Genomic DNA, 23,714 nt, shown 5'->3' with positions numbered 1-23,714 from the left:
TAGTGCACATATGGCTCTTCCCACTGAAGTGCTGGAGGAAGTGGAGGACACAGTCATGAAATCACTGGCTCTGTGTCTTACAAGGACACAGTGGCAAAGCCAAGGACAGAATCCTGTTGCCTGAGCCTGGTTCTGGTCCTGCCCCCCTAGGGCTGTAATGCCACCAGTGCCCAACACCAGCCCTTCGTTCTTCAAGAGAACAGGGCCAGGAATTAACCCAAGTGGAAAAGGGAAAACTGGGTTCTGGGGGGGCAGAAGGCTGAAGAAAACCTTTCCAGTTCAGTCATCCCAACCAACCTGACAACTAATTTTCTTCCCTCCAGTTTCTGCATTTTACTGAAGCTTCTTGGTACTAATGAAGAGCCATTAATAATAACAATTATTACGGTATTTGTTAAGAACTTACTATGTGCCAGGAACTAAGTGCTGGGGTAGATACAAATAATCAGGATGGAGAAAGTCCCTGTCCCACATAGGGCTCACACTCTCAATCCCCATTTTACAGATAAGGGAACTGAGGCACAGAGAAGTTAAGTAACTTGCCCAAGGTCATCCAGAAAACAAGTGGCAGAGTCAGAATTAGAGCCCAGTACCTTCAGACTCCCAGGCCCATGCTCTATCCACTAGGCCATGCTGCTTCCCTCTTCAGACACTAAGCCATTCACACACCACTATGGTTGGTTTGATTTATGGGGTCAATGTACTGTCTCCTCTTTCCTCCCTTGGGCGTGATGGTAATGCCTGAAACCTGACAACTGCGCCTGTAGGATGGGGAACTTGGGAACCAAAAAATGGATTACATCTAATGGGCCCATAGAGAGCTTTTTCTCTTGATTGCCACATTGGTTTGCCTTGATCTTAAAGGGAGTGACTGCGATGAATTTAGGGCCATGAAAATCTATGGTCGTTAAAAGAAGCCCCCTAGGTGGAAGGGGTTTCTGCAAATGACTCCAGAGCAGAAAAGGACAAAGAGAACAAAGTTGAACCCTGGAGAATTCTCTCCCACCACTACAAATGCCCTGATTTTTAGCCTTTGTTGATAACTAATTACAGTATTTTGTTTTTCTTCCACCACCTCCTCCCTTTCCCCCTCCCCCCACCCCGACCCCATCTCTGCCAATACTTAAATGCACGGCCCACCCCAGGAAACCACTGAGGAAAGAAGAGAATGGGACGAGCGGAGCCGAATATGCAATGACTTCTTCCCAGAACAGCAAAACCGTGGATGTGACGAACGCAGTGGTCTAGTCCCCGTCACCCCCAGCCCGTGGCCACGTTAGACCTCCGACAGGCACATGGGAAGAAAGGAAATGATGGCAGCCATGCAGCCATGGACTCCCATTTTGGTAACCGGCATCCACAGTACCGCGAGCAGGAGACAAAAGACCAACTGCTTTCCGGCCTCTCTGGCTGCCAGGCAGAGGATAAGCCTGTCACACAGGGGCAACATGGGGCAAAGAAATGCCAGAAAGTTGTAATTAATCACTGCACGTGACATCTGGGGAAAGAAATGATGTCACGCCACCTCCAGTTCCTTCTCTGTTGTTTTTCGGGTTCGAGCGGAAGGTTTCACTGGACAGCCGGTTCTACTCGCGTAGCATCCTCCAACCAAGAAAGCAGGGACAGTCTCCCCTCGGTCCGTCCTCTTCAAGGGAAGCTTTCCTGGAGAACTCCATCTGACCAAAAACTGCAGGTGTTCGCAAGCAAACCAGGAGATCCATCCACAGTCTGCTGACTATGCAATCTTCAAGAGCCGAGACCCTCCCAAACTGGTGAGCCGAGTCCATGCAGGAGCATTTGGTAGGACTGTGAGCAATCTTATTTTCAAAGGTGCTTCGATTTACTTCCTTCACCCTTGGCCTCTCCTTTTCCTCTTCGATTAAAGCCTAGGCCTCTTCCCCTTGCCCCACCAAGTCTGCAATTGCTTTTCCTCCACGGCTTTCTGTGCTCTCGCGGGACTGTCTCCACACCACTTTGAGAAAAACGTGTCTTGTTTACATTGCGGGTAGAGTCGGCGCTGGAGAATATTAAGAGAAGGACATTGTCGGACCTGTGAGTCTTCGTTTCATCCTTGATTGGTTGCTGGGTGGGAGGTGGGGGAAATAGGTCACACTGCAAGGCTTTCAGACTCCTCCTGTTCCTCCCCTCGGAGGCATTTCTGCACCTGAGAGAAGACATTGTCCTTTGCATAGGGGCAAGTCATTCGGAGTGAACTCAGTCTTCTGCCTTCATCTCGCAGGGGCTGCCAATTGTGCCAAATTCCGTGTAATAGCTTTGTGTCGAACCTGTGCGTGATGTCAATTTGCAGTCTCCTCATCGCTAAGCTGAGTCAATCGCACTCATTTCACTTAGGACTTTGAAGTAGAAACTCTCCCCTCCATCCCTCTTTCTAAGTCCCTCTCCCAAAAAAGGGCAGCAAATGTTCGTCCCCCACATTCCTCATGCCGAGATTCTTTCTTCCCCCCTTTTTTTTCCCCCGCTCTGTCTCGCATTCTGGGTATCTCCATTAATCTCCAAGCAGAACCATCACTAATGCAGACCAAGAGGGAGATGGCGCCCCTGGCTTAATGTGTTACCGTCCGACCTCTCCCCTCCATCCCTCTTTCTAAGTCCCTCTCCGAAAAAAGGGCAGCAAATGTTCGTCCCCCACATTCCTCATGCCGAGATTCTTTCTTCCCCCTTTTTTTTCCCCTCTATCTCGCATTCTGGGTATCTCCATTAATCACCAAGCAGAACCATCACTAATGCAGACCAAGAGGGAGATGGCGCCCCTGGCTTAATGTGGTACCGTCCGACCTCATGTGTATTCAGGGTCTGGATCTTTGAGCCACTTCATGTGGTATTTACCGTAGGTTGAGGTGCTGAGGTCTCTCCCTTCCTCTAGGTTGGATTTGCCTGCTGATTTGATGGGTGCATCTCTACCTTCATAGCCTCCCAGTGTGAATGAGCAATCTAATCCCATTGTTGGCTTGGCTGTCTAGTCTCGGTCCCACCTCTGAGGGAATTGAACTGAGGTTATTGATTTCAGGAAACTCAGTCTTAACGGGGATTAAGACTGTGAGCCCCATGTGGGACAGGGACTGTGTCCATGATTAGTTTGTATTTACCCCTGCACTTAACAGTGCTTGACACATAATAAGCACTTAACGAATACCACCACCATCATCATCCCCATTTTACAGCTGAGGGAACTGAGGCACAGAAAAGTTAAGTGTCTTGTGCCAGGTCACACAGAAGACAAGTGGCAGAGTTGGGAATAGAACCCAGGTCCTCTGACTCCCAGGCCCGGGCTCTTTCCATTAGGTCACGCTATTTTTTGTGTTTAAGCATTTATTCTGAAAATGATTTCAACTATTTTTTTTTAAGCAGAAGATTATTTTGGAGGAACAACCCAGTGTTTGTCATTCGCATCCATTGAGATCTTGTGAGATTGTCAGGGAGGGGTTGTGGGTGGAGACTCTGAATGGCCCTGCTGAGCCAACCTTGGACTCCAGCATCCCGGCTCCTTGGATGTTCCATTTCATTGAATCTGTTCGTGTCCACAAGGTCTGGTTCTCTTTTCACATTTACCAAAGAAGCTTGAAAAGATACAACCAAGAAATCTTTTAGTTACCCAAATGTGATCATCATTTCAAAAATGAATCACGGATCGAAGCTGGCTTTCTTTGAGTTCCCTCTGTGAGATAGTCCCGAAGGAATATAAGAAGGTCAGAATGTTACACAAATCTGGGTATGTGGGCAAGGAGAAGTTTTGCAGGAGCTCCAGAAGCCTAAATCTTTAGCTAAATCTCTTTAAAGTGAGATCATCCGCTCCTCACCATCTTCAGACCCAGACACGCCACGAGGCACTATTTCCATCTGCCTCTATGGTGGCTGAACTCCATTTCTGACCCATGTTGCCCCACCAGGAGCTGTGCTCATATGGAAGGTGTGTGAGAGAGAAGCCCCAGGAAGAGAGCTTGAAGCTGAAAAGAGAAAGCCCATGCAAAAATGAAGGCACAATATAGGTTGTGGGATAGGGCTTGAGTTGCTTCTCCAGGATCTGCCTGAGACTACTTTTAAAGATGCAATAAAAGAGGCCTAAGAATTGACCAGTTAGGCATCTAATTAAAATACAAAAGAAATATTTCAGTTTTGATAAAGGAGTCAGGGAAAGGGTGACCCTCTGAAGCAAAGCCTAGTCATTCCAAAACAGACTTTCAGGGGATTTAGAGTTTATGTTTACCCATGTGCTATACTATTTTACAGGTGAACATTCAAGAATTTAAACATTTGGACTCGAACATCATTTTTAAGGTCTTGATTTGATCGCTTTCTTTCCCATTTTGTCTTTAAGGAATTTATTTGCAGCCCATAAACAGGATTAGACAGTCATATTTTCAGAATATTTTGTTTAATTCTGAGGCCCAATTCTGATTTTCTCCTTACCTTTTATTAAATACATATTTTTAAAAATATATATCATAGTGGAGACCACCTTTAGACTTTAATAAACAGGCACCAGAGTTTTCCAGCCCTTTCTTAAAAACTGAAAGCTCTGGAGTGAAGACCTCTAATAGATTTAAAGTATAGAAATATATATCTATATATTTAAAGAGAGAAATCTATGAATATATCAGTATTATTCCCTGTATCTGTACAAAATTATGATTTTAAATTGCAAACATAGTATGTGAAACTAATGCATGAATGTAAATATTTTGAAATCTGCCTTCTTGACTGTATGCCACGTGTACAGAAGAAAATAACTTGTTTATAGAAATTCTGTACCAGTGGTTAAACTACAGAAAAAATATCAGAATTAATGTTGTCATGTCATCAAACAAGCCATTAATGTATATTACATATTTAAGAATATTGCACAGTAAATATGCTCGGTATCCAAAATGGCGACATATGCATACTGTGCTGTTCCCTACTTAAGAAAAAAGCACCAGGATTATTTTTTTTATTTTAAATAAAAATGTACTTATAAAAATGGGTGTGTACTCTCATTCTGTAAAAATAATGGCCAAATGAAGGAAACAGAAACACAACAGGTAAAGTACGAACTGTAGGTGAAGATATGTCCTTTTCCATCAATCCCAGAGAAACCAAAGGAAAAACTAGAAAAATACCACTAAATGATAAGCAGAATTTAAGCTACTAAACCTGAGTCCCGTATGATGAGAAACAGCATGGGTTTGGGAGTCAGAAGGTCATGGGCTCTAATCCCTGCTCTGCCACTTGTCTGCTGTGTGACCTTAGGCAAGTCACTTAACTTCTCTGTGCCTCATTTCCCTCATCTGTAAAATGGGGATTGAAACTGTGAACTCCACATGTAACAGGGACTGTGTCCAACCCAATTTGCTTGTATCCACCCCAACATTTAGTACAGTGCCTGGCACATAGTAAGTACTGAACAAGTTCCATTATTATTATTATGTTCTGTCATCTTTGAAATAACCACCTGGATTTTACCACCATATTCGTTGTTAAAAAATAAAATAACATGTTGGTGTTAGGGGCTTTTCCAGCAGCCCCCACAAAGCATTTTAGTGAGGCTGTTAGTTTGGTGCTTCTTAAATACTTACTCTGGGCAAGCTGCTGTGCTGTGCTGGGGTAATTACATGAAACTCAAATCAGATGCAGCATTTTATCCATCCAGAGGGGAAAGATGGATCCACACAACAAACATCAATTCATTACAGTCCACCATAGCAGTGTTGATAGCAGTAGGTAAAATGGGGCTTGGAGGGTAGAGAGCCCAGTCCACTCTCCAACAGTCTTTAGTTACAACCACCACCACCAGCTGTACTGAAGTTTGCCGGGGAACTGGTCCGTTGGGCCCTGGGGGATTGTAGTTGTCCTGCTACAAGAAGGCTACTGTCCACCCCCTCCCTGTCGGGGGGCACTGGGGATATGGTGGCCCATTATGCTGGTGTCATCAAGTCCCCACTCCCTCTTCTTCCCTGCCCCCAACTCAACTCTGCCCCTTCATCTCACTCCTCTTAGCACTCAGAGACCCACCTGAGGACAGCCTGCCAATGCTAGAGCCCAATCTCTTCCTTGGGTCAGTCGAAGGCTCCCCGAAGGGGCGGGTAGAACAGATAACACCGGAGGAGAAGGCAGCCAGAATGGGAACCTTAACGAATGCTCCTGGGCATGAAAAGAGTTAACAATGCACATTTCTAGGAAGCAAGCTACCGAGTGGATCTTGGGTTAGAATTTGTTGCTATTTTTCCCTCAGACTGAAATGTGCTCTATGTTTTGAGTTTCTTTTGAAAACACAATCACAGTCTGACTCCAATAGGAGCTGAAAAGGAAAGGAGGATGACACAGCCGGATGAATGTGCCCGCAAATCAGACAGCCTCCCTCTTTCCATTGGTAATTTGAGGATAATTCACTGAGACATTTCAAGCCATTTGGACATTCATGCATTGTCCAGCATCAAGGCCCAGGCCACTCAGCAGCAAACCCGATTTGACAGGCTTAGTTGGCCCCGGAAAATTCCAGTGTTAGAAATCGAGAAATCTCAATCAGTGCCTTCTGGAAAGAGAAGAAAACCAATATCACAAGAAGGGCAGTCCCAGGAATGAGTTCACAATTCAACTACTGTCATTTGTTCAGTCTTTTAACTTCCAAAATGCTCAGGATCCCAGAAGAGAAGCATCTTTCCCATGTCAAGGAAGTGTAGCATGTCTTTTCACAAGACAGTTGAATGAAAAACCGATAGCATTCCGAAGTCCTGCTCAAGGGAGTCAGGATTTAAAACCAAGCACATCACCTACAGGACAGTTACAATTACAGAGCACAGGGCCCTTTCCACATTATCGCTTCTGAAGAAGTTGGGTTGGGTTAGGGTTCTTATTTCGGTTCAGTGACCTCTCTTCCTCCTGCCCACCTGCTCTGCCCACCCCACTTGCAATGATCTTCCTGATTTGCCAGAGCACGAGAAAGGCAATCCTGCTCTCATTTGAAAATGTAGGTAATAATTATAGTATTGGTTAACAATCATGGTATTTGTTAAGCACTTTCTATGTGTCAGGTACTGAAGTAATCATTGGGGTTGATACAAGCTAATCAGGTTGAACTTGGTCCACGTCCTACATTGGGCTCATTGTCTTAATGCCCATTTTACAGAAGAAGAATGAAATGCCTTCTGCCTAGGGACACTGAGCCTCCCCAAACCACTAGATGTTCTGGGGACTTTGGAAAAGCTTATGAGCCTTCAGAGCAGCCATGGACAAACTGTGAGCTCGTTGAGAGCAGGGATTGTCTCTATTTGTTGCTGAATTGAACTTTCCAAATGTTTAGTATAGTGCTCTGCACATGGTAAGCGCTCAGGAAATACGATTGAATGAATGAGATGAACCCACACAGCCAGAGGCCCAAAACTAAGCCCTCAGCCTCATCCTGTCCCCACCTGGACCATTACATAAGCTGCAGGTGGCTCTTGGAGTACAATAAAAGAGGAAGTTACAACTGGAGAAATCAGGAACTGCCATGGTTTATCCACAAGCCCCTAAAGGTAGGTTCAGACCTCTGGGGAAGAGGTGTGGTGTGTCCCATGCCAAACCCCAAGGAAGCAGGAAAGTAAACAGGAGGCAGTCCAAAAGACATGTCTTAAACTGAACCCACCTGCCTCACTCACCAAAAGGTGGACATTCAATTTCCAGCAGAAGCATTTCCAGGCCACTATTGGTAGAAATTCATATTCCGTCATCATTCTCAGCCTTCACATGTCAATAGGCCAAAGGGGCTGGCTGGTCTGGGTGTCCCAAGTTCACCAGGTAATAGCCTGACTTGACAAATTTTGGTTGAAGCCTTCATGGCTTTAGTCCCAGAGCAAAGGGAACAACTCCATTTTTTAACCCACGAGTTAAGGCCTTTAAATGTTTCCCAGCTGCCAGTGTGCTGGCAGAAGAGCCAAGCTTGGGCATCCTTTGGCTCAGAGCTGGTAGGATCTTGGTATTTACTGTCCTTCCCCAAGACTCTGTCTTAAACCAGGCAGCCTCCCCTTTCCCCAGATGACACCATAAAACCCAATCTCTCTCTCTGCCATGTACTTCTCTAGTCAGATCTGCAGTGCCAATCTATCAGTCCTTCTGAAATAATTCTATAACCACAAGACCAAGGCTGTCTATCAAATCCATCAGGGACTCACTGGTAATGTAATGAAGTTTGCTATTGGATGGGCTGGGGTTTTTTGTTTGATACTATGCTAAAATTTTGGATTTTTCTCATGAACAGATCATGCCATTTTGTATTTCAGATGGGCGTATTTTAAAACCAAGCTTTTCGAGGGACGTCTAACCTCTGGGATCAAAACCAAGATGGGAAATCAATCAATTACTGGTATTTTTTGAGTGCTTACTATGTGCAGAGCACTTACTTGGGATAATGTAATATGTAGTAACAATAATTGTGGCATATTTCAAGCTCTGATTATGTACCAAACTGTACAAAGTGCTGGGGTAAATACAATTACTAAACTTTGTGGAAGATACAGTACAAAATGAGACACAGTTCCAATACCACAAGGACTCACAGTCTTAAGATTTAATAGCCCATGATGGTCTTTCTGGATGCATTTTGGGAGGAGTTTGTGTGGGATTCACCATTCATGGTATCAGATAATTTTACCTCAAACTAGCGTGACCAACAGGGCCAGGTCAAGTTTCCTAGCCCGCCAGATTGCACTAAAATAATGAAGCATCAGTTCAGCCATTCTTTTATTGAGGGAAGATAAAGAAAGACAGACTCACATTTCTAATCAGCATAACAAAGAGGAGCTGAGATGCATCTAACTCACTTATAAAGATCCATCATTCCCCCCCTTTCCTTCTGCTCCTCCCCCTCTCCCTTCCCCTCAGCACTGTGCTCATCGCTCATTTGTATGTATTTTTATTACCCTATTTACTTTGTTAATGAGATGTACATCCCCTTGATTCTATTTATTGCTATTGTTTTTGTCTGTCTCCCCCAATTAGACTGTAAGCCCCTCAGTGGGCAGGGATTGTCTCTATCTGTTGCCGAATTGTACATTCCAAGCGCTTAGTACAGTGCTCTGCACATAGTAAGCGCTCAATAAATACTATTGAATGAATCATTGATTTCCCTTCATTGCTTGCTCAGGGTCGGGAATTAGGTGATTCCAGGCTGTGCCTGGCCCACCTAACCAAGTCTTAGCCCTTCATTGTGTCACCAAGTCCTGATGTTTCAACCATCACATCACTAAAATTCACCCTTTCCTCCCCATTCAAAGAGCTAACGTGTTAATCCAAGTACTTATGCTGCCTCGCTTACTGCATCAGCCTCCTTGTTGACCTTCCTGACTCCTCTCTCTCCCCATTTCATTCCATACCTCACTCTGTTGCCCGGATCATTTTTCTACAAAACTGTTCAGTCCATTTTTCCCCACTCCTCAAGAACCTCCATTGGTTGCTCATCTACCTCCACATCAAACGGAAGCTCCTTACCATGGGCTTTAAAGCACCAACTCACCTTTCCCCCCCTCCTACCTGCTCGCAGCGTGGCTCAGTGGAAAGAGCACGGGCTCAATCATACCTCATACACAGTCAGCCTCCAGGTTTAGAGCACTGTACTACATATACTAGTCAATCAGTCAACCATATTTATTGAGTGCTTACTGTGTGCATAGCACTGTACTAAGTGCTTGGGAGAGTACAATATAACAAAATAACAGATGTTCCCTGCCCAAAATGAGATTACATAGGTGCAGTAACAGTCCTAGACTGTCTGAGAATAAAAAATCCCAAACTCTGCCAGTCTCTGATCTTCTTCTGAATAGGTTCATCTTACAAAGGTTATAGCAAAGAGCACAAATACATTTGGCTGTGGCAGCCATCAAGGGTGGCTATTCTAAGCCTGGGGTACCAAGCATCATCAGTCAGGCTTGCAGTGGCTGGCCAAAGGTTGATGTATAAGGGCACTGGTAACTTCAACAAGCATTGCAGCTGAATTTTGCACCAAATTTCCATTCCCCAGAAAACAGTGAGGTTACAGCAGAATCAGCAGTATTGACTGGGCTCCTGCTGGGTGCTTTGGGAAGAAATAGAAAAAGTCTACAGTGCAATCCTGGCCTCAGAAGAGAATCAATCATATTAATAACAATAATGCTATTTTAAATATTAACCCTGAGCAAAGCACTGAGGCAGAAACAAGGGCTAAACCCTGGTCCTCCCCATCACTGTGGACAACACCACAATCCTCCCAGTCTCACAAGCCCATAACCTCAGCATTTTCCTTGGCATTCAATCCACGTGCTCAATCTGTCACCAAATTCTGTTAGTTCGACCTTCTCACCGTTAAAATCCATCCTTTCCTCTCCATCCAAACTACTACTCTGCTAATCCCACCTAGACTACAGCATCAATCAATTGCATTTATAGAGCAATTACTCTATGCAGAGCACTGTACTAAGCATTTGGATGAGTACACTATAACAGAGTTGGAGGACATATAATTATTATTATGGTATTTAAGTGCTTACTATGTGCCAGGCACTGTACTAAACAATGGGGTAGATACAAGCAAAGCAGGTTGGACACAGTCCCTGTCCCAGGTGAGGCTCACAGTCTCAATCCCCATTTTCCAGATGAGGTAACTGAGGCATAGAGAAGTAAAATGATTTATCCAAGATCACACAACAGGCAAGTGGTGGATCTGGGATTCAAACCCATGTCCTTCTGACTCCCAGACCTGAGCTCTATCCACTATGCCATGCCACTTCTCACATCATGCTGCTTCTCCACTAGGAGCTCACAGTCTAGAGGGGGAGACCTACATTAAACTAAATTACCTAAGTGTTGTGGGGCTGAAGTTGGGATAAATGAAGGGTGCAAATTCAAGCGCAAGGCTGAAGGGAGAGGGAGCAGTGAATTCGGGGGCTGAGGAGGCTGATGCAGTAGTCAAGGTGGGATAGGAGAAGTGCTTGGTTCAGGGTAGTAGCAGTTTGGATGATGAGGAAAGGGTGGATTTTACTGATGCTGTGAAGATTGATACAACATTCTTACTTCACTCTTCTGCCAGGATCAATTTTTCTAAAAAAATGTTCAGGCCATGTTCCCCCACTCCTCAAAATCTTCCATTTGTTGTCCATCCACCTCCACATCAAACAGAATCTTCTTATTATTGGTTTTAAAGTACTCAATCACCCTGGTCCCTTCTATTTTACCTCACTGATTTCCTACCACCATCCAGCACATTCACTTTGCTCCCCTAAAAACCAACCTACTCAATGCCCCTCAATCTCATCTGTCTCACAGACGACCCGTTGCCCCACGTCCTCCCTCTGACCTAGAACTCCCTTCCCCTTCATATCCGACAGATCACCACTCTCCTCATCTTCAAAGTCTTTTTAAAATCACATCTCTTCCAGTAGACCTTCCACAACTAAGTCCGCACTTCCCCTAGTCACTCTCCCTCCTTTGTTACCCTTGCACTTGATAGTCATCCTACCTTCAGTCCCACAACACTTACGTACGTGTCCTTAATTTATATTAACAACCGTCTCCCCCTCTAGACTGTAAGCTCATTGTGGGCAGAAAATGTGTCTACTGATTCTGTTACATTGGGCTCTTCCAAGTGCTTAGTGCACTGCTCTGCATGCAGTAAGCTCTCCATTCATTCATTCATTCAATCGTATTTATTGAGCGCTTACTATGTGCAGAGCACTGTACTAAGTAGTTGGAATATACAATTCGGCAACAGATAGAGATAATCCCTGCCCAACAACAGGCTCACAGTCTAAACGGGAGAGACAGACAACAAAACAAAAAAAGTAGGCAGGCATAAATACCGTTGATTCGTTATCAGATTGGACATAGTCCCTGCCCTGCACAATGCTCCCCATCTTGATTTATTTGCATTTACAGAAGAGGAAACTGGGGCCCAGAGAGGCTAAGCAACTTGCCCAAGGTCACCCAGTAGGCCAATAGCTGGAACAAGATCTTTGGTCTCTTAATTCCCGGTTCCTATGCTCTTTCTACTAGGCCTTGCTGCCTAGGGAGGCGAGTACAGGACAGTAATAAAATAAGAATGGATTAAAAATAACAAGCACTCATAGAGAAATAGTTTCATGGCAAATAAGTAGATAAGCTCTGTAGCCAGTGAAATTCGAACCCTAAGCCAGAATTTTTGTTCTACCTTTCATCAGTGACTTGAATGGAAGCAGCCTCCTGAACACTGTGCAAATAATCCCAAGCAGAGCTTAACTTCCTCTCTTTTCCACCAGCCCCTGAAAAATGGACCCTAATTTGAAGCTTCAAGGTGATCATTTAAACCTTCTGAAAGTTCTCTCTGGTAATGTTCCCACTTCCACTTGATTCAAATCCTACCCAGGCTCACTATTTGAATTTTTTTTCCTAAAGATAACTGATTCTTCTTATGTAATAACCCTCCTGTTCAGCAGCATTACAAGTGCTTTACAATGCCAAACCCTTCCCAAGGGGAGGAAGAGGGTGTTTTTTTTTTCCTTTCAATTCAGCTCTCACTTTGCTACACCAATTTGCATCTCAGTGTTCAGGAGTGTCCTTTCCACAGAAAGGAGTGTCAGGATTTGAGCTTTTTCTAAAGCAAAGTTATAAAAATGTTTGCTTTCTGCAGCCCAGCCTAATGAGAAGCAGCATGGTCTAGTGAAAAGATCTGAGAGTCAGGGCACCTGGGTTCTATTCCCAGCTCCTCTGCTGGCCTGCTGTGTGAGCTTGGGCAAGTCACTCAACTTCTCTGAGCCTCAGTTTCCTCATCTGTAAAGAGGGGATTAAACTCTACTTCTCTCCCTCCCTTAGATTGTGACCCCAAAATGGGACAGGGAATATGTCTGATCTGATTGTATCTGAGTGCTCAGCACAGTGCTTGACACAGTCAGCACTTGAAAGCTACTGTGATTATTATTATCACAGGAGAGAGGGAGGAAGGGGAATTTGGGGACAAATGAGCAGATTGTGACCTGATTATTATCCCGGGGTTGCCAAACTCGATGCTTTGTAGAGAAGCAGCGTGCCTCAGTGGAAAGAGCCCGTGCTTGGGAGTCAGAGGTCATGGGTTTGAATCCCGACTCTGCCACTTGTCAGCTGTGTGACTGTGGGCAAATCACTTAACTTCTCTGTGCCTCAGTTGCCTCATATGTAAAATGGGGATTAAAACTGTGAGCCCCACGTGGGACAACCTGATCACCTTGTATCCCCCAGTGCTTAGAACAGTGCTCTGCACATAGCAAGCACTTAACAAATACCAACATTATTATTATTATTACTATGTCCTCTAGCAGAAATAAGCTTTATCTTCCTCATACCTCAGACAAAGATCGATTTTCTTTGTTTTCTTCAACTGCTTCAGGCATCCCCTCCCTGCCCCTGACCGCTTCTAGCACACCGGGCAAATCCACCCCATTCTGTCTCCTCACTGGCACTCCACGATCCTCTCTTCCATTAGGTTGAGTGCTTGGGCCAAGCACCCTTCCCTTCCTGCCTCGAGATCCTCTGCAGCTGCCTCATCCAATGAATGGAATCAGCAAGCTGCAGGGAGCTAAATGATTACCAATGTGGGGCTGATTGAAATCAGTGAGTCACAACACTTGACTCTGTTTGGAGAAGACAAGACTCTGCATATTTAGCCATCCAGTAATCTTCCCGGGGTCTAGGGGCATGATGGTCTGAGGTATCCAGGACATGGTGTCAGCACTGGGTGAATTAATAAAACACTTGGTAATGCAATCGGAGATAATCTGCCACCACTCCCGAGGTTCCCCCCACTCATTCCATCTCTGTCTATGGCCATCGCACCTGCAAACACAACCCACCTGGGTTCTAGTCCCTGTACTTTGCCTGATGTGTTACTTTGAGCAAATCACTTAACCCCTGTGGAACTCAGTTTCCTCATCTGTAAACTGGGGATGAAAACATCCGCTCTTCCTCCCTCTTAGAGTGTGATTCCTGTTTGCTATAGGGAAACTGTCTGACCTATTTTATATCTACCACAGTGCTCAGGACACTGTGCTTATTCAATACCTTCAATGTTATCATGATTATTGTAAGATTCTTTCCAGGGGCGCTGGTGTGCCTGAAGAGACTGATGCCCATCTGGCAATCCTTTCTACTGGGTGGAAAGAGCACAGGTCTGGAAGCCAAAGCCCCGGACGCAAACACCAGCTCCACTACTTCACCAGCTGTGAGATCCTAAATCACAGTTTCTTCTTCTGTAAAATGGGGATTAAATACTTATTAAATACTTGTTCTGCTTCACCCTTAGACTGTGAACCACACGTCAAAGGGACTGTGTCCAGCGTTATTTTCAATCTACCCCAGAGCTTAGTACATTATAAATGCTTAACAAGTGCCACCATTCTTATTATTAATTGTTGGTAATCTAGTCTCTGTGCTCCAAACTCAAGCTGTTGATTCAAACAAAGCATCAAAAGATGTGAACTATCAGACTCCTGTAGAAGAACCCTTTAAGGTGTACTTGCACAAAGTCTCAACAGCCTTATAGATTCCCTATAGGTACAGGGAATCCCAGCTTGTCCCTAGTGAACAGCAAACAGTAATTTTGCTGAAACAGACCGCCCACACGACCAGGGATGAGGGAGGGGGACACCACCCAAAGTGGTGTGATGGAAATGACAAGGAGATTAGATAACTTTTTTTGAGTCCGACACCACCACCTCCACCCCCACAAGTAGGTAAAAATAGCCTAGAAAATTCCCAAATCAGCAAGGAAAGAATGGGTAGTGTCCAAGTACCATCTTTCTCTGTCTTGGTGACAGAAACCAACTCATCAACACGGCATGAAAGCAGAGATCTCGGCCGACACGGCGCGACCACAGCGGGTTTAGAACACTGTTAGGAAGAGCCCTCAATTACACAAGGTTTCCACTGGGCTCCAGTGACGCTGCTGATGATTCAAGACACCCTACCCCAGAGTAGTTTCACAGAATAATTACTTGGCTGATACTGGCCATCTGTTCTTGGTCACCATCTAAGAACAGAGCCCATCTTAAATTGCAGGCATGGGGCTTTAGATTAGATACGACCGAAGGTTGTTGTATACTGGAATGGGTTGCTAAAGGAACAGGGGATTTCCTTCTCTGGAAACCTCGCAGAACACTCGAGATGACTACCATCTGTACAATCCCATTTTCAGTCAGGGAAATGAACTGGGTGACCTCTCCAATTTTTTTCCTTCTAATCCTGGCTGCTAACAGCTTTTTTGAATCCCTGGAGCATCTGCCCTCGTGCATAGGGGAAAATGGTTTAGACTAGAAATAGTTCCCCTCACTTTTTTTAGAAAGCCTGAAGCTATTTCTTGTCCTCTTTCCCATTACCTCACCCCAGGCCTCAGCACTCATCAGACTGTAGATGGCTGACCAATTGTTTAATGTTGAGTTATACTGAGCCATTACACCACGACGTTGGAAATTTCAGGGGGCGGGGGGAAGGATTTGAAAAAAAAAATCCAAGACAACAAGTGTGACAGTAATGTTTTAAATCCCACCAAAGAGAGAAGGAGTAAATTACACACACAAGACATGAAGAAAAGAACTAAGGCAAAGAAGAGCGGCAAGGGGGGTGAAAAGCAAGGTTCCATGGGTCAGAGATGGCCCCCTTACTCAGTGAAACCAGATTCAAGCTGCTCTCTGCCAACCACCATTCCACCATGCAGTTCCTAGTTAAACCCCCTCTAGTCAAGGGCATGGGCAGTAACGTTCTGACCCAACAGCTACTCTGAGACAGTGGCTGGGGTGGGGACTAGCAGAAGTGAAAGCTGGCTCCAAAGCAGTGACCAGGTGCCTCCTACCATCTCTTCACTATCAGTTGGGTGGCAACCACCTACACAATGGGGTAGGTGCCCTAAGGCCAAAATGCCTGCTCGGGTAAGGTAAAGACTGAGAAGTTACTGCTATTTTTTTTTCCTCCTTTGGTATTTGTTAGGCACCTACTATGTGCCAGGCACTGTACTAAATGGTAGGGTAGACACAGGGTAATCAGGTTGGACACAGTCCATGTCCCACATGGGGATCACAGTATTAATGCCCATTTTACAGATGAGGTGACTGAAGCACATAAAAGTTAGGTGACTTGTCCAAGGTCACACATCAGACAAATGGTAGAGTCAGGATTAGAACCCAGGTCCTTGTGACTCCTGGGCCTGTGTTCCATCTATCTAGGCCATACTGCTTCATTACATTTAAAAAAAACAAAAACCTTTTCTGTAACCTCTATCTTGGCAATTCCTTGGTGTGTTTTTTTAAGAGGAAAGGAAACTAAATAAGAGTTGTAAATACTACTTCTCACATCCACAGGTGTCCCCAGCGGTGTCAAATACACTTACACAGAGCTCTGTAGACCTGGTATTCCTCTTTTTTCCCAGATTTCCCCAAGCGTAAGCTCTCTGAAGGTTGCACCTCTGCCAATGCAAATAGCCAGGCTCAATGCCCCTTCCTCTGCAATATTCCTGGAAATCCGTCATCCACAAATTGAGTTTAAACCACAAACCTAATTAGCGGGAGAGAGAAAGAGGGATGGGAGGTGGAGGATGGAGCAAGCAAAGCAGGGCAGGGGCCGGGGGAGGGGAGGGAAGGAGAACTCTTGGAGGGGCTGCAGCATCTCGGAACTGGCTGCTGGGCTGTGGTCATGCTTCAGAAATTTAATTCACCATAATTTTATTTAGTCTAAAAAAATGAGGCAAGTGATGGAGTGCTTTGTTTAGCTTTTGACAGATCCATTTGTCTAAAGTTTTGTCAGTAACGGCCGATGCACTGTACCTTCCTGTCCCCCAAACATTTAATGATGTGGAACGAGAGACAGGCGGCCAAGGGGACTAGCTGAACTTCCAGCTCTCTCGTTCCCCCTCCCTGGAAGGAGCCGGGTTCTCTCTCCCCCACCACCCCACCTGCTGCCCAAGGAAGGTGCAGAAATGGTAGCTGAAAATTTGTTTTCAGTCCTTCAGGCTTAATGACTTGCAGGCTCCTTTTTCCGTCCCCCAAGAATAACATATCACTGAGTTAAAAATCACCCTAGCAGGGTGGGGAGAAGAGTACTCTTACAGGATGCAAAAATTTAAAAATCGATCAATGTCATTTATTGAGCACTTACTATGTGCACAGCACGGTACTAAGTGCTTGGGAGAATACAATACAACACAATTAGCAGACACATTCCCTGCCCATAACGAGCTTACAGAATGGAGAATTATTTTGGTCTTTCTCTTAGAGGGCAATGTTCATCTGTCTTGCTTCCAAAGTATGTACTCCCCTAAGCTGAGAACAGTGTCCTCCACTCAGTAGGTGCTCAATAAATACCATCAGTGTGGAACACTTAAATGAGAAGTCTAAATTAGGGCCCAAAGGTGGCAGTTCACAAAACCTCCCAGAATTAATTCTTGCCAATTCTAATTACCACTCCCAAACCCACCAACTCCTTTTTGACCTCTGGAAAACCCTACACCTCCCTCTGCCTGGAGCATGGAAAAGGAGGCCAATATTTGAAGCGATTTTCACGAAATTCTCAGCAGTTTCTCTCTGGAGTGGTACTTACTCCAGTTAGAGGCCAAGTACAAGGACAAGTAATTCAGTGAAAAAAAGCCAGGGACAAAAGCCACCGCAGCAGTCCCACAGTGCCAATATGGTTCCAGTTCCTTCCCCTAACCTTGCTAAGGGGCAGGGACATTCTTGTACTTTCCCTTTTAATTCAATTTCCAAAAATCACCATTGTCAGGATGTTTCCCATCACTGACCAATCTCCAATATCCCTCCCCACAAGCATCCTCTCAATTCAGGTTATCTGAATAATGGGAAGGCCAGAGGGAAGTTGATACCAACTTTTCCTACTTCTTTAACGAGCAAGGAGTCCCATCCAGTACAACTCCTGGTGAAAAGAGAGCTCAAAAAAAGTGGGAGGTGAGAGAGGGTGATGCTGGGTAGCCTGGAACAGACCAGATTGGATACTGGAGACACAAAGAGACTCATATGATTACCGCTACATGTAAACTCTCTTTCCAGAGAGCTTCGGATCTAATCAACTCTAAGCAGCAATGATGTCTCTTTTTCTGACAATACCGCAGTTAAAATTAAATAAGGAAAACAATTCTGTGGAGAGTTTCCATAGAAGGGAGTCATTGTTAACGAAGAGATATGGTTGCAATAATAGATGAAGTACAAAAGTTTTACTGAATGGAGAACAATTCAAATCAAACATCATCACGTGGCTTTACTTGGCTACATTCTTTTCCAAGTCACATTTAAGCCCTGACTGAGCACCAGTTGAGGAGAGAACATTATACTTTATTACAAACTAAGAGGGTTATCAGAAGAAAAAAAGGAGACAAGAACACCTGGACCTTTATCATTCCCAAGGCACAGCTTTCAAAGCTGTAAAGCTAATCAGGCAGTCCGCTGAAAGAAGAACAAGCTCTTGTTTATACTAACCTGAACGAGTAAAACACAACATATGGCCAAAGACGTTTACTAGCACATCCCTGAAAATGAACATCAAATTCCACTACCTCGGCAAACTGGAGTCAGATGATCCCGAAATACACAGTACACCAGAGAAAAAAATCAAGACAGCTTAGCTTGCCGGGAGTTGTGGCATCAACCTGACATAAAGATCCAGATCAAACTACATGTGAACGTAGCACAGTCAGTTACCTAAGCCACTTTCAATTCGATTCCTCATTTCCAAAGAGCTGGGCCCCCAGATTAATTTGTATTTTACCAGTCTGAAGAAAATGTTCTGAATTCAGACAATGGAGACCTGCAACCCAGGAGAGAAGATGTCCAGAACCCACTCCATCAAGACTTACCTTTAGCCCCTGGTCTGGTCTGGTCTTGGACAGAGGGAAGCCTAGAGTGAAGCCTTCTCAGCTCTTGGAGTCCTGGAAATGCTGGGCTGTGGCTGCAGATTTGATTGTGTGTGACTGTTGGACTCTACCTCAAGGTGTCTGAAACTCTGCTCCTCAATCCACAATGCCCAGTTGTTCTTATTCTATTTATCATTTTCCTTGTCTTACATGTCCTTGTGTTTTTACTGCTTTTTTTCTTTCATATTTGTTAAGTGCTTACTATGTGCAGAGCACTGTTCTAAGCCCTGGGTTAGATACAGGGTAATTACATAGTCCCATGTGAGGCTCACAGTCTTAATCCCCATTTTACAGATGAGGTAACTGAGGCACAGAGAAGTTAAGTGACTTGCCCACAGTCACACAGCTGACAAGTGGCAGAACAGGGATTCGAACCTATGACCTCTGACTTCCAACCCGTGCCCTTTCCACTGATCCACATTTCCTTACATGTCTGTCACCATTCCACTCCCCATTCTCATTCTTGGATTGTGAAATGGGGGCCAGAGTCAGTCTTTTCTTCTCCACCATGGCTCGGTTACCTCAACTATGAAATGAGGATGAAGACTGTGAGCCCCAAGTGGAATATGGACTATGTCCAACCTGATTAGCTTTTATCTACCCTAGCTCTTAAAACAGTGCCTGGCACATAGTAAGCACTTTACACATACCATTAAAAACAAACTAAAACAATGTGTGTTTTTTTTCTTTTGTCCCAGTACTTAGTACAGCATTTTGCACTCATTAGTGCTAAATAAATACCATTAATAATAAAAGATAGTACCCTCCAGATACTCTCTAAATCATTAGTAATAATAATAATTCTGATATTTGTCAAGCACTTAGTTTGTATCAAGCACTGTACTAGGTGCTGGGATAGATGCAAGATAATCATGGGGCTCTCAGTCAGAGTAGGACTTTGAATCTCCATTTTGCAGATAAGGGAACAGAGGAACAGAGAAGTTAAGTGACTTACTCAAGATTGCAAAGCAGGCAAATGGAGGAGCCAGGATTAGAAACTTCTGACTCCCAGGCCCATGGCCTTTCCATTAAGCCACATTGCTTCTCTGCATGATTACCCTTTGGGCCTAATCCTTGACCCAGCTGTTCTTCCACCTAACACAGTATGGTCAAGACCAAACGTCCCCAGCTTGTCGGCGGGAATGTCCTGTGGGAAAGAATCAAAAGCTTCTCTGGTGGAAACAGACTGCTCCTGTGGCTCAGCAATTTTCAGAGTAAGGGATTGAATTTCTCTGGCAAGTTTTGCTCTTCACAAAGCTGTTTTGGTTACTTTCTGGTAAGATATGCTTTTCTAAATGATTGCAAAAGACTCTTTAGTAGCAAAGACCATTGTAATAGTAACTAGATCTAACGGCAAGTGTAGCAACTATTTTCAAATAAACTCTAAGCTAGGCCAAATGTCAAACTGGGATGTCTGCAGCCTCTGTTGTAGAGGACAAGGAAGGCAGTTGCTGTGCTGGTGGAAAACTGATGTAAAGGTCAAAACTGCAAACTTAAAATTTTCACCAAATTAAATCACCTGGGTCAGACCAAAGTGCACAACCTCATCTCTCTATCATTTTTACCTTCCTAAATGACAAACTTTCCATTCGGAGAAATAAAAATTCACTCCTCTCTGCCAAAAATACCTCACAAATAAGTTGTGAAATATCCTCACTCTCTTGAAGATTAACTGTTGGTGCTCAGAATAAATTGTTTCCTAAAGTCAGGTGCCTTCTGGGGTTGGAAAAAAAAATTGGTTCCTTAAAGCCATTCCTCGAAGTCTGCCAAGCATTTGATACAGTGCATACAGTAAGCACTTAATAATAGAAAAGCAGCATGGCCTGAGGAAAAAGCACAAGCCTGGGAGTAAGAGGAACTGGGTTCTAATCTGGATCTTCCACTTACCTGCTGTGTGATCTTGAGCAAGGCCCTTAACTTCTCTGAGCTTCAATTTCCTCATCTGTAAAATGGGAATTCAATCCTACTCTCTCTAACCTAGACTGAGTGTCCCATGCAGGACAACCTGATAACCTTCTATCTAACTCCAGTGCTTAGAACAGTACTTGGCTCATATTGAGAGCTTAAACAAATACCATTAAAAAATAAAGACAATTGATTGATCCAATTTAGAGATGATGCCCCAGGAAATTCAGGAAACGTTAGATACTAAATCCTGTCTCAAACCACGATCAAGATGAAAACAGGAGCCAATGATGAGAATTTGTTCTCGACCTGTGAAGTGGTGGATTCTGTGGTGTTCTGACCCGTTCTCACACAATACACTCTGTTCCAGTTTGGTTTTGTAGTAAGTGTGATGAATTCATGGAAGAAAATGCACCTACAGTGTCAATGGCTCAATTTCAAGCTCCCGGAGAGTGAAGATACCTGCAGAGGCTTGGAGGGCAAACTCTACTGTCTCTTCTGGATACTTTTGGGTAACTGAGGGAAAGCTATAGTGATTTTGCTAAGACAGGCCTGTTAGAGGACTTGTCCATCTAACACCTCCAGTACCAATCAATGGTCCAGATTTCTGGGTGGGAATGAGCCACGTTTTGGGAGAAAATCCTAGGGTAATTGACTTTCATGTTCTCATGGAGGAAGGGCAAATGCTTGGATTGCACAATTAGTGGGATTCATCTGAAACTATATTAGACTAGTGTGAGGCACGGCATTGAAAAATAAGACAGTGGATAACATAAAACTCTGTTCTGGATTAGCTAAGAAATCAATCATGCTAGACAGAGGGATCAAAATTCATCTTTCTAGAAATCAGAGGTTTAGTTAGTCTGAAATTTATCAAGTTGTTCCAAGTTTAAAATATGAAAGGAGAAATACAATTAATTGTTTCAGGTCTTTATAAATGATCTGAAAACTTGTGGCAAGTTAATGACTAGTCAGATGGAACAAAAGATAAGGTGGGTAGAAGATGGTGGTTTCTTATGGCTAGTCAGCAGAAGTCCCGTTCTGGCTACTATCACAGCTGTACTGGTCACTGAGTTTTCCAAGTGAGTTTGTGCTTTGACCTCAGGTTTGCGTCCTTGAACTCCAGCATAAGAATGTGGGCTTCGATCCCTCTCTCACCTTTCTGAAAATGGACTCTCACACACTGGTTTGTTTTTTTAAATCATATTTAGTAAGCACTTACTATGTGTCAAGCAGTGTTCTCGGCGCTGGGGTAGATAGAAGTTAATCAGGCCAGATATAAGCTAGTCAGCTTGCAGAAGGATCCTGGGAGACGGACTCTTCCCTGATTCATCAAAATACTTGAGAGCCAATAGTCTTAGTCTCAACACTCCCATTGTGGCATACCAGAACACTTCTGATTGAATGGCTTTTCTTTTTGAAACTTAAGGCAAAGGTTTAAGAAGAGGAAAGTAGATCCTCTTCAAATCTATACAAATGCAAAGGTCAATCTCGTGGCTCCAGTCATTCAATCGTATTTTTCAAGCGTCTGTGTGCAGAGCACTGTACTAAGTGCTTGGGAAAGTACAATATGACAGAGTTGGTAGACACGTTCTCTTCCCACAAGGGGCTTGCAGTCTAGAGGGGGATCCATAGTGAAAAGAATGTCTTTTGATAGGCCTCTTTCACTTGAACTTTCAGTGTATTTAATTGCCCACTCTAAATGGAGATTACAACTTTTTTGACTAAACTCCAAATTGTCTCATATTATGATATGGGATCACATCCATAAAACCTTACTGAGCTGAAACCGACAGAATCCAACAGGGCACAAAATAATAGTAGTAGTTAGGCTAGAAAGTTCCAGAGCTTAATATGGCATTAGCATTCTGGTTCAAATGGAAATTATTAGCAGGGGGGTCCTAAAAGGAAAGAGGGTCTCTCTTTGCAAATTGGCTGCCAATCCCAACTTTTGGCAGAGAAGGAAGAGGTTATTTGAATTTGTATAGTTCCTTCAATCTGATAATAATAAAACCCAAAGGATGGGGATAAACAGGAAAGAAACAACAGAATGCGATATAATGGAGGGTCAGTTTTCTACATGTAAAAATACTTAGAATTCTTAATATTTTTGATCTTTTCAAAAGGAGCAATGCCACACTGGTAACATTCTACACAGATCATCCAAATTTGACAGCTAATCCTTTATTTGGGTGGGTTTGCTTTCCTTGACTTTTCTGACAGCTCTGTGGCTTTCAGGCTGCATCAAATTAGCTGCTGTGACATTCAAGGTCTTTACAAGAGCCTTTCTGAACCTGAGGAAATGTCAGTCAGCTGCATATAAATGACCCACATTTTAAAAATAAATTATTCATTTGCAGACTTTACCCATTTTAGACAACAGGATATCCTGTCTACATTTTGAAAACATTGGGATTCACTAACAGAAAGATTGAATGAATGCATTTCAGTGCCATCTGGTGTCATACTGAAGAAGGCAAAGCATTCCAAACCATCCACGCAAGAACAAGAAGGACCAAAATTCCTCCCCCAGTCTCCCCCAAATACCCTCTGAGAGTTCTCACCTTTGGGAAATCCCTTTGGTCCACAGCATCCATTCACCATCAGATACATGTCATTGAGGCTGTTATTCATTTCCTTTTTCTCAAATGACAAATGGCAACATCTTCTCCAGACAAATGACAAAGACTTATTTAGGAGAGTTGGAGAGGGTGACTCTGGCAAATAGGGCCAGAGCCAATGCCAATTAGGTGGATTGGTTGACTTTATTTAGCCATAATTTATGCAATGTTGAAGTAGAGAAGTAGCGTGGACCAGTGGATATAGCACGATCCTGTGAGTCAGAAGGACTCTGGCTCCATCACTTGTGGTATCTGTTAAGTGCCTACTATGTGCCAGGCACTGTACTAAGCCCTGGGGGTAGGTACAAAGTAATTTGGTTGGATGT

At 44.0% G+C, this 23,714-nt stretch overlaps 1 protein-coding gene across 1 annotated transcript in view; it reads left to right on the top strand.

Moving 5' to 3' along the window:
* The window catches only part of PRIMA1 (proline rich membrane anchor 1), a 73,439-nt gene extending 70,333 nt beyond the window's left edge, over window positions 1–3,106 (top strand). The window contains exon 5 of the mRNA XM_029053999.2: window positions 1,146–3,106. Coding sequence (XP_028909832.1) covers window positions 1,146–1,248 — 103 coding nt within the window. The 3' untranslated portion in view covers window positions 1,249–3,106. The remainder of the gene's footprint in view (window positions 1–1,145) is intronic.
* The last annotated feature ends 20,608 nt before the right edge of the window (window positions 3,107–23,714 follow it).

The sequence above is a fragment of the Ornithorhynchus anatinus genome, chromosome 1 (genome assembly GCF_004115215.2).
Source record: "Ornithorhynchus anatinus isolate Pmale09 chromosome 1, mOrnAna1.pri.v4, whole genome shotgun sequence".
NCBI classification, from domain to species: domain Eukaryota; kingdom Metazoa; phylum Chordata; class Mammalia; order Monotremata; family Ornithorhynchidae; genus Ornithorhynchus; species Ornithorhynchus anatinus.
This window is presented reverse-complemented; position numbering and strand designations above follow the sequence as displayed.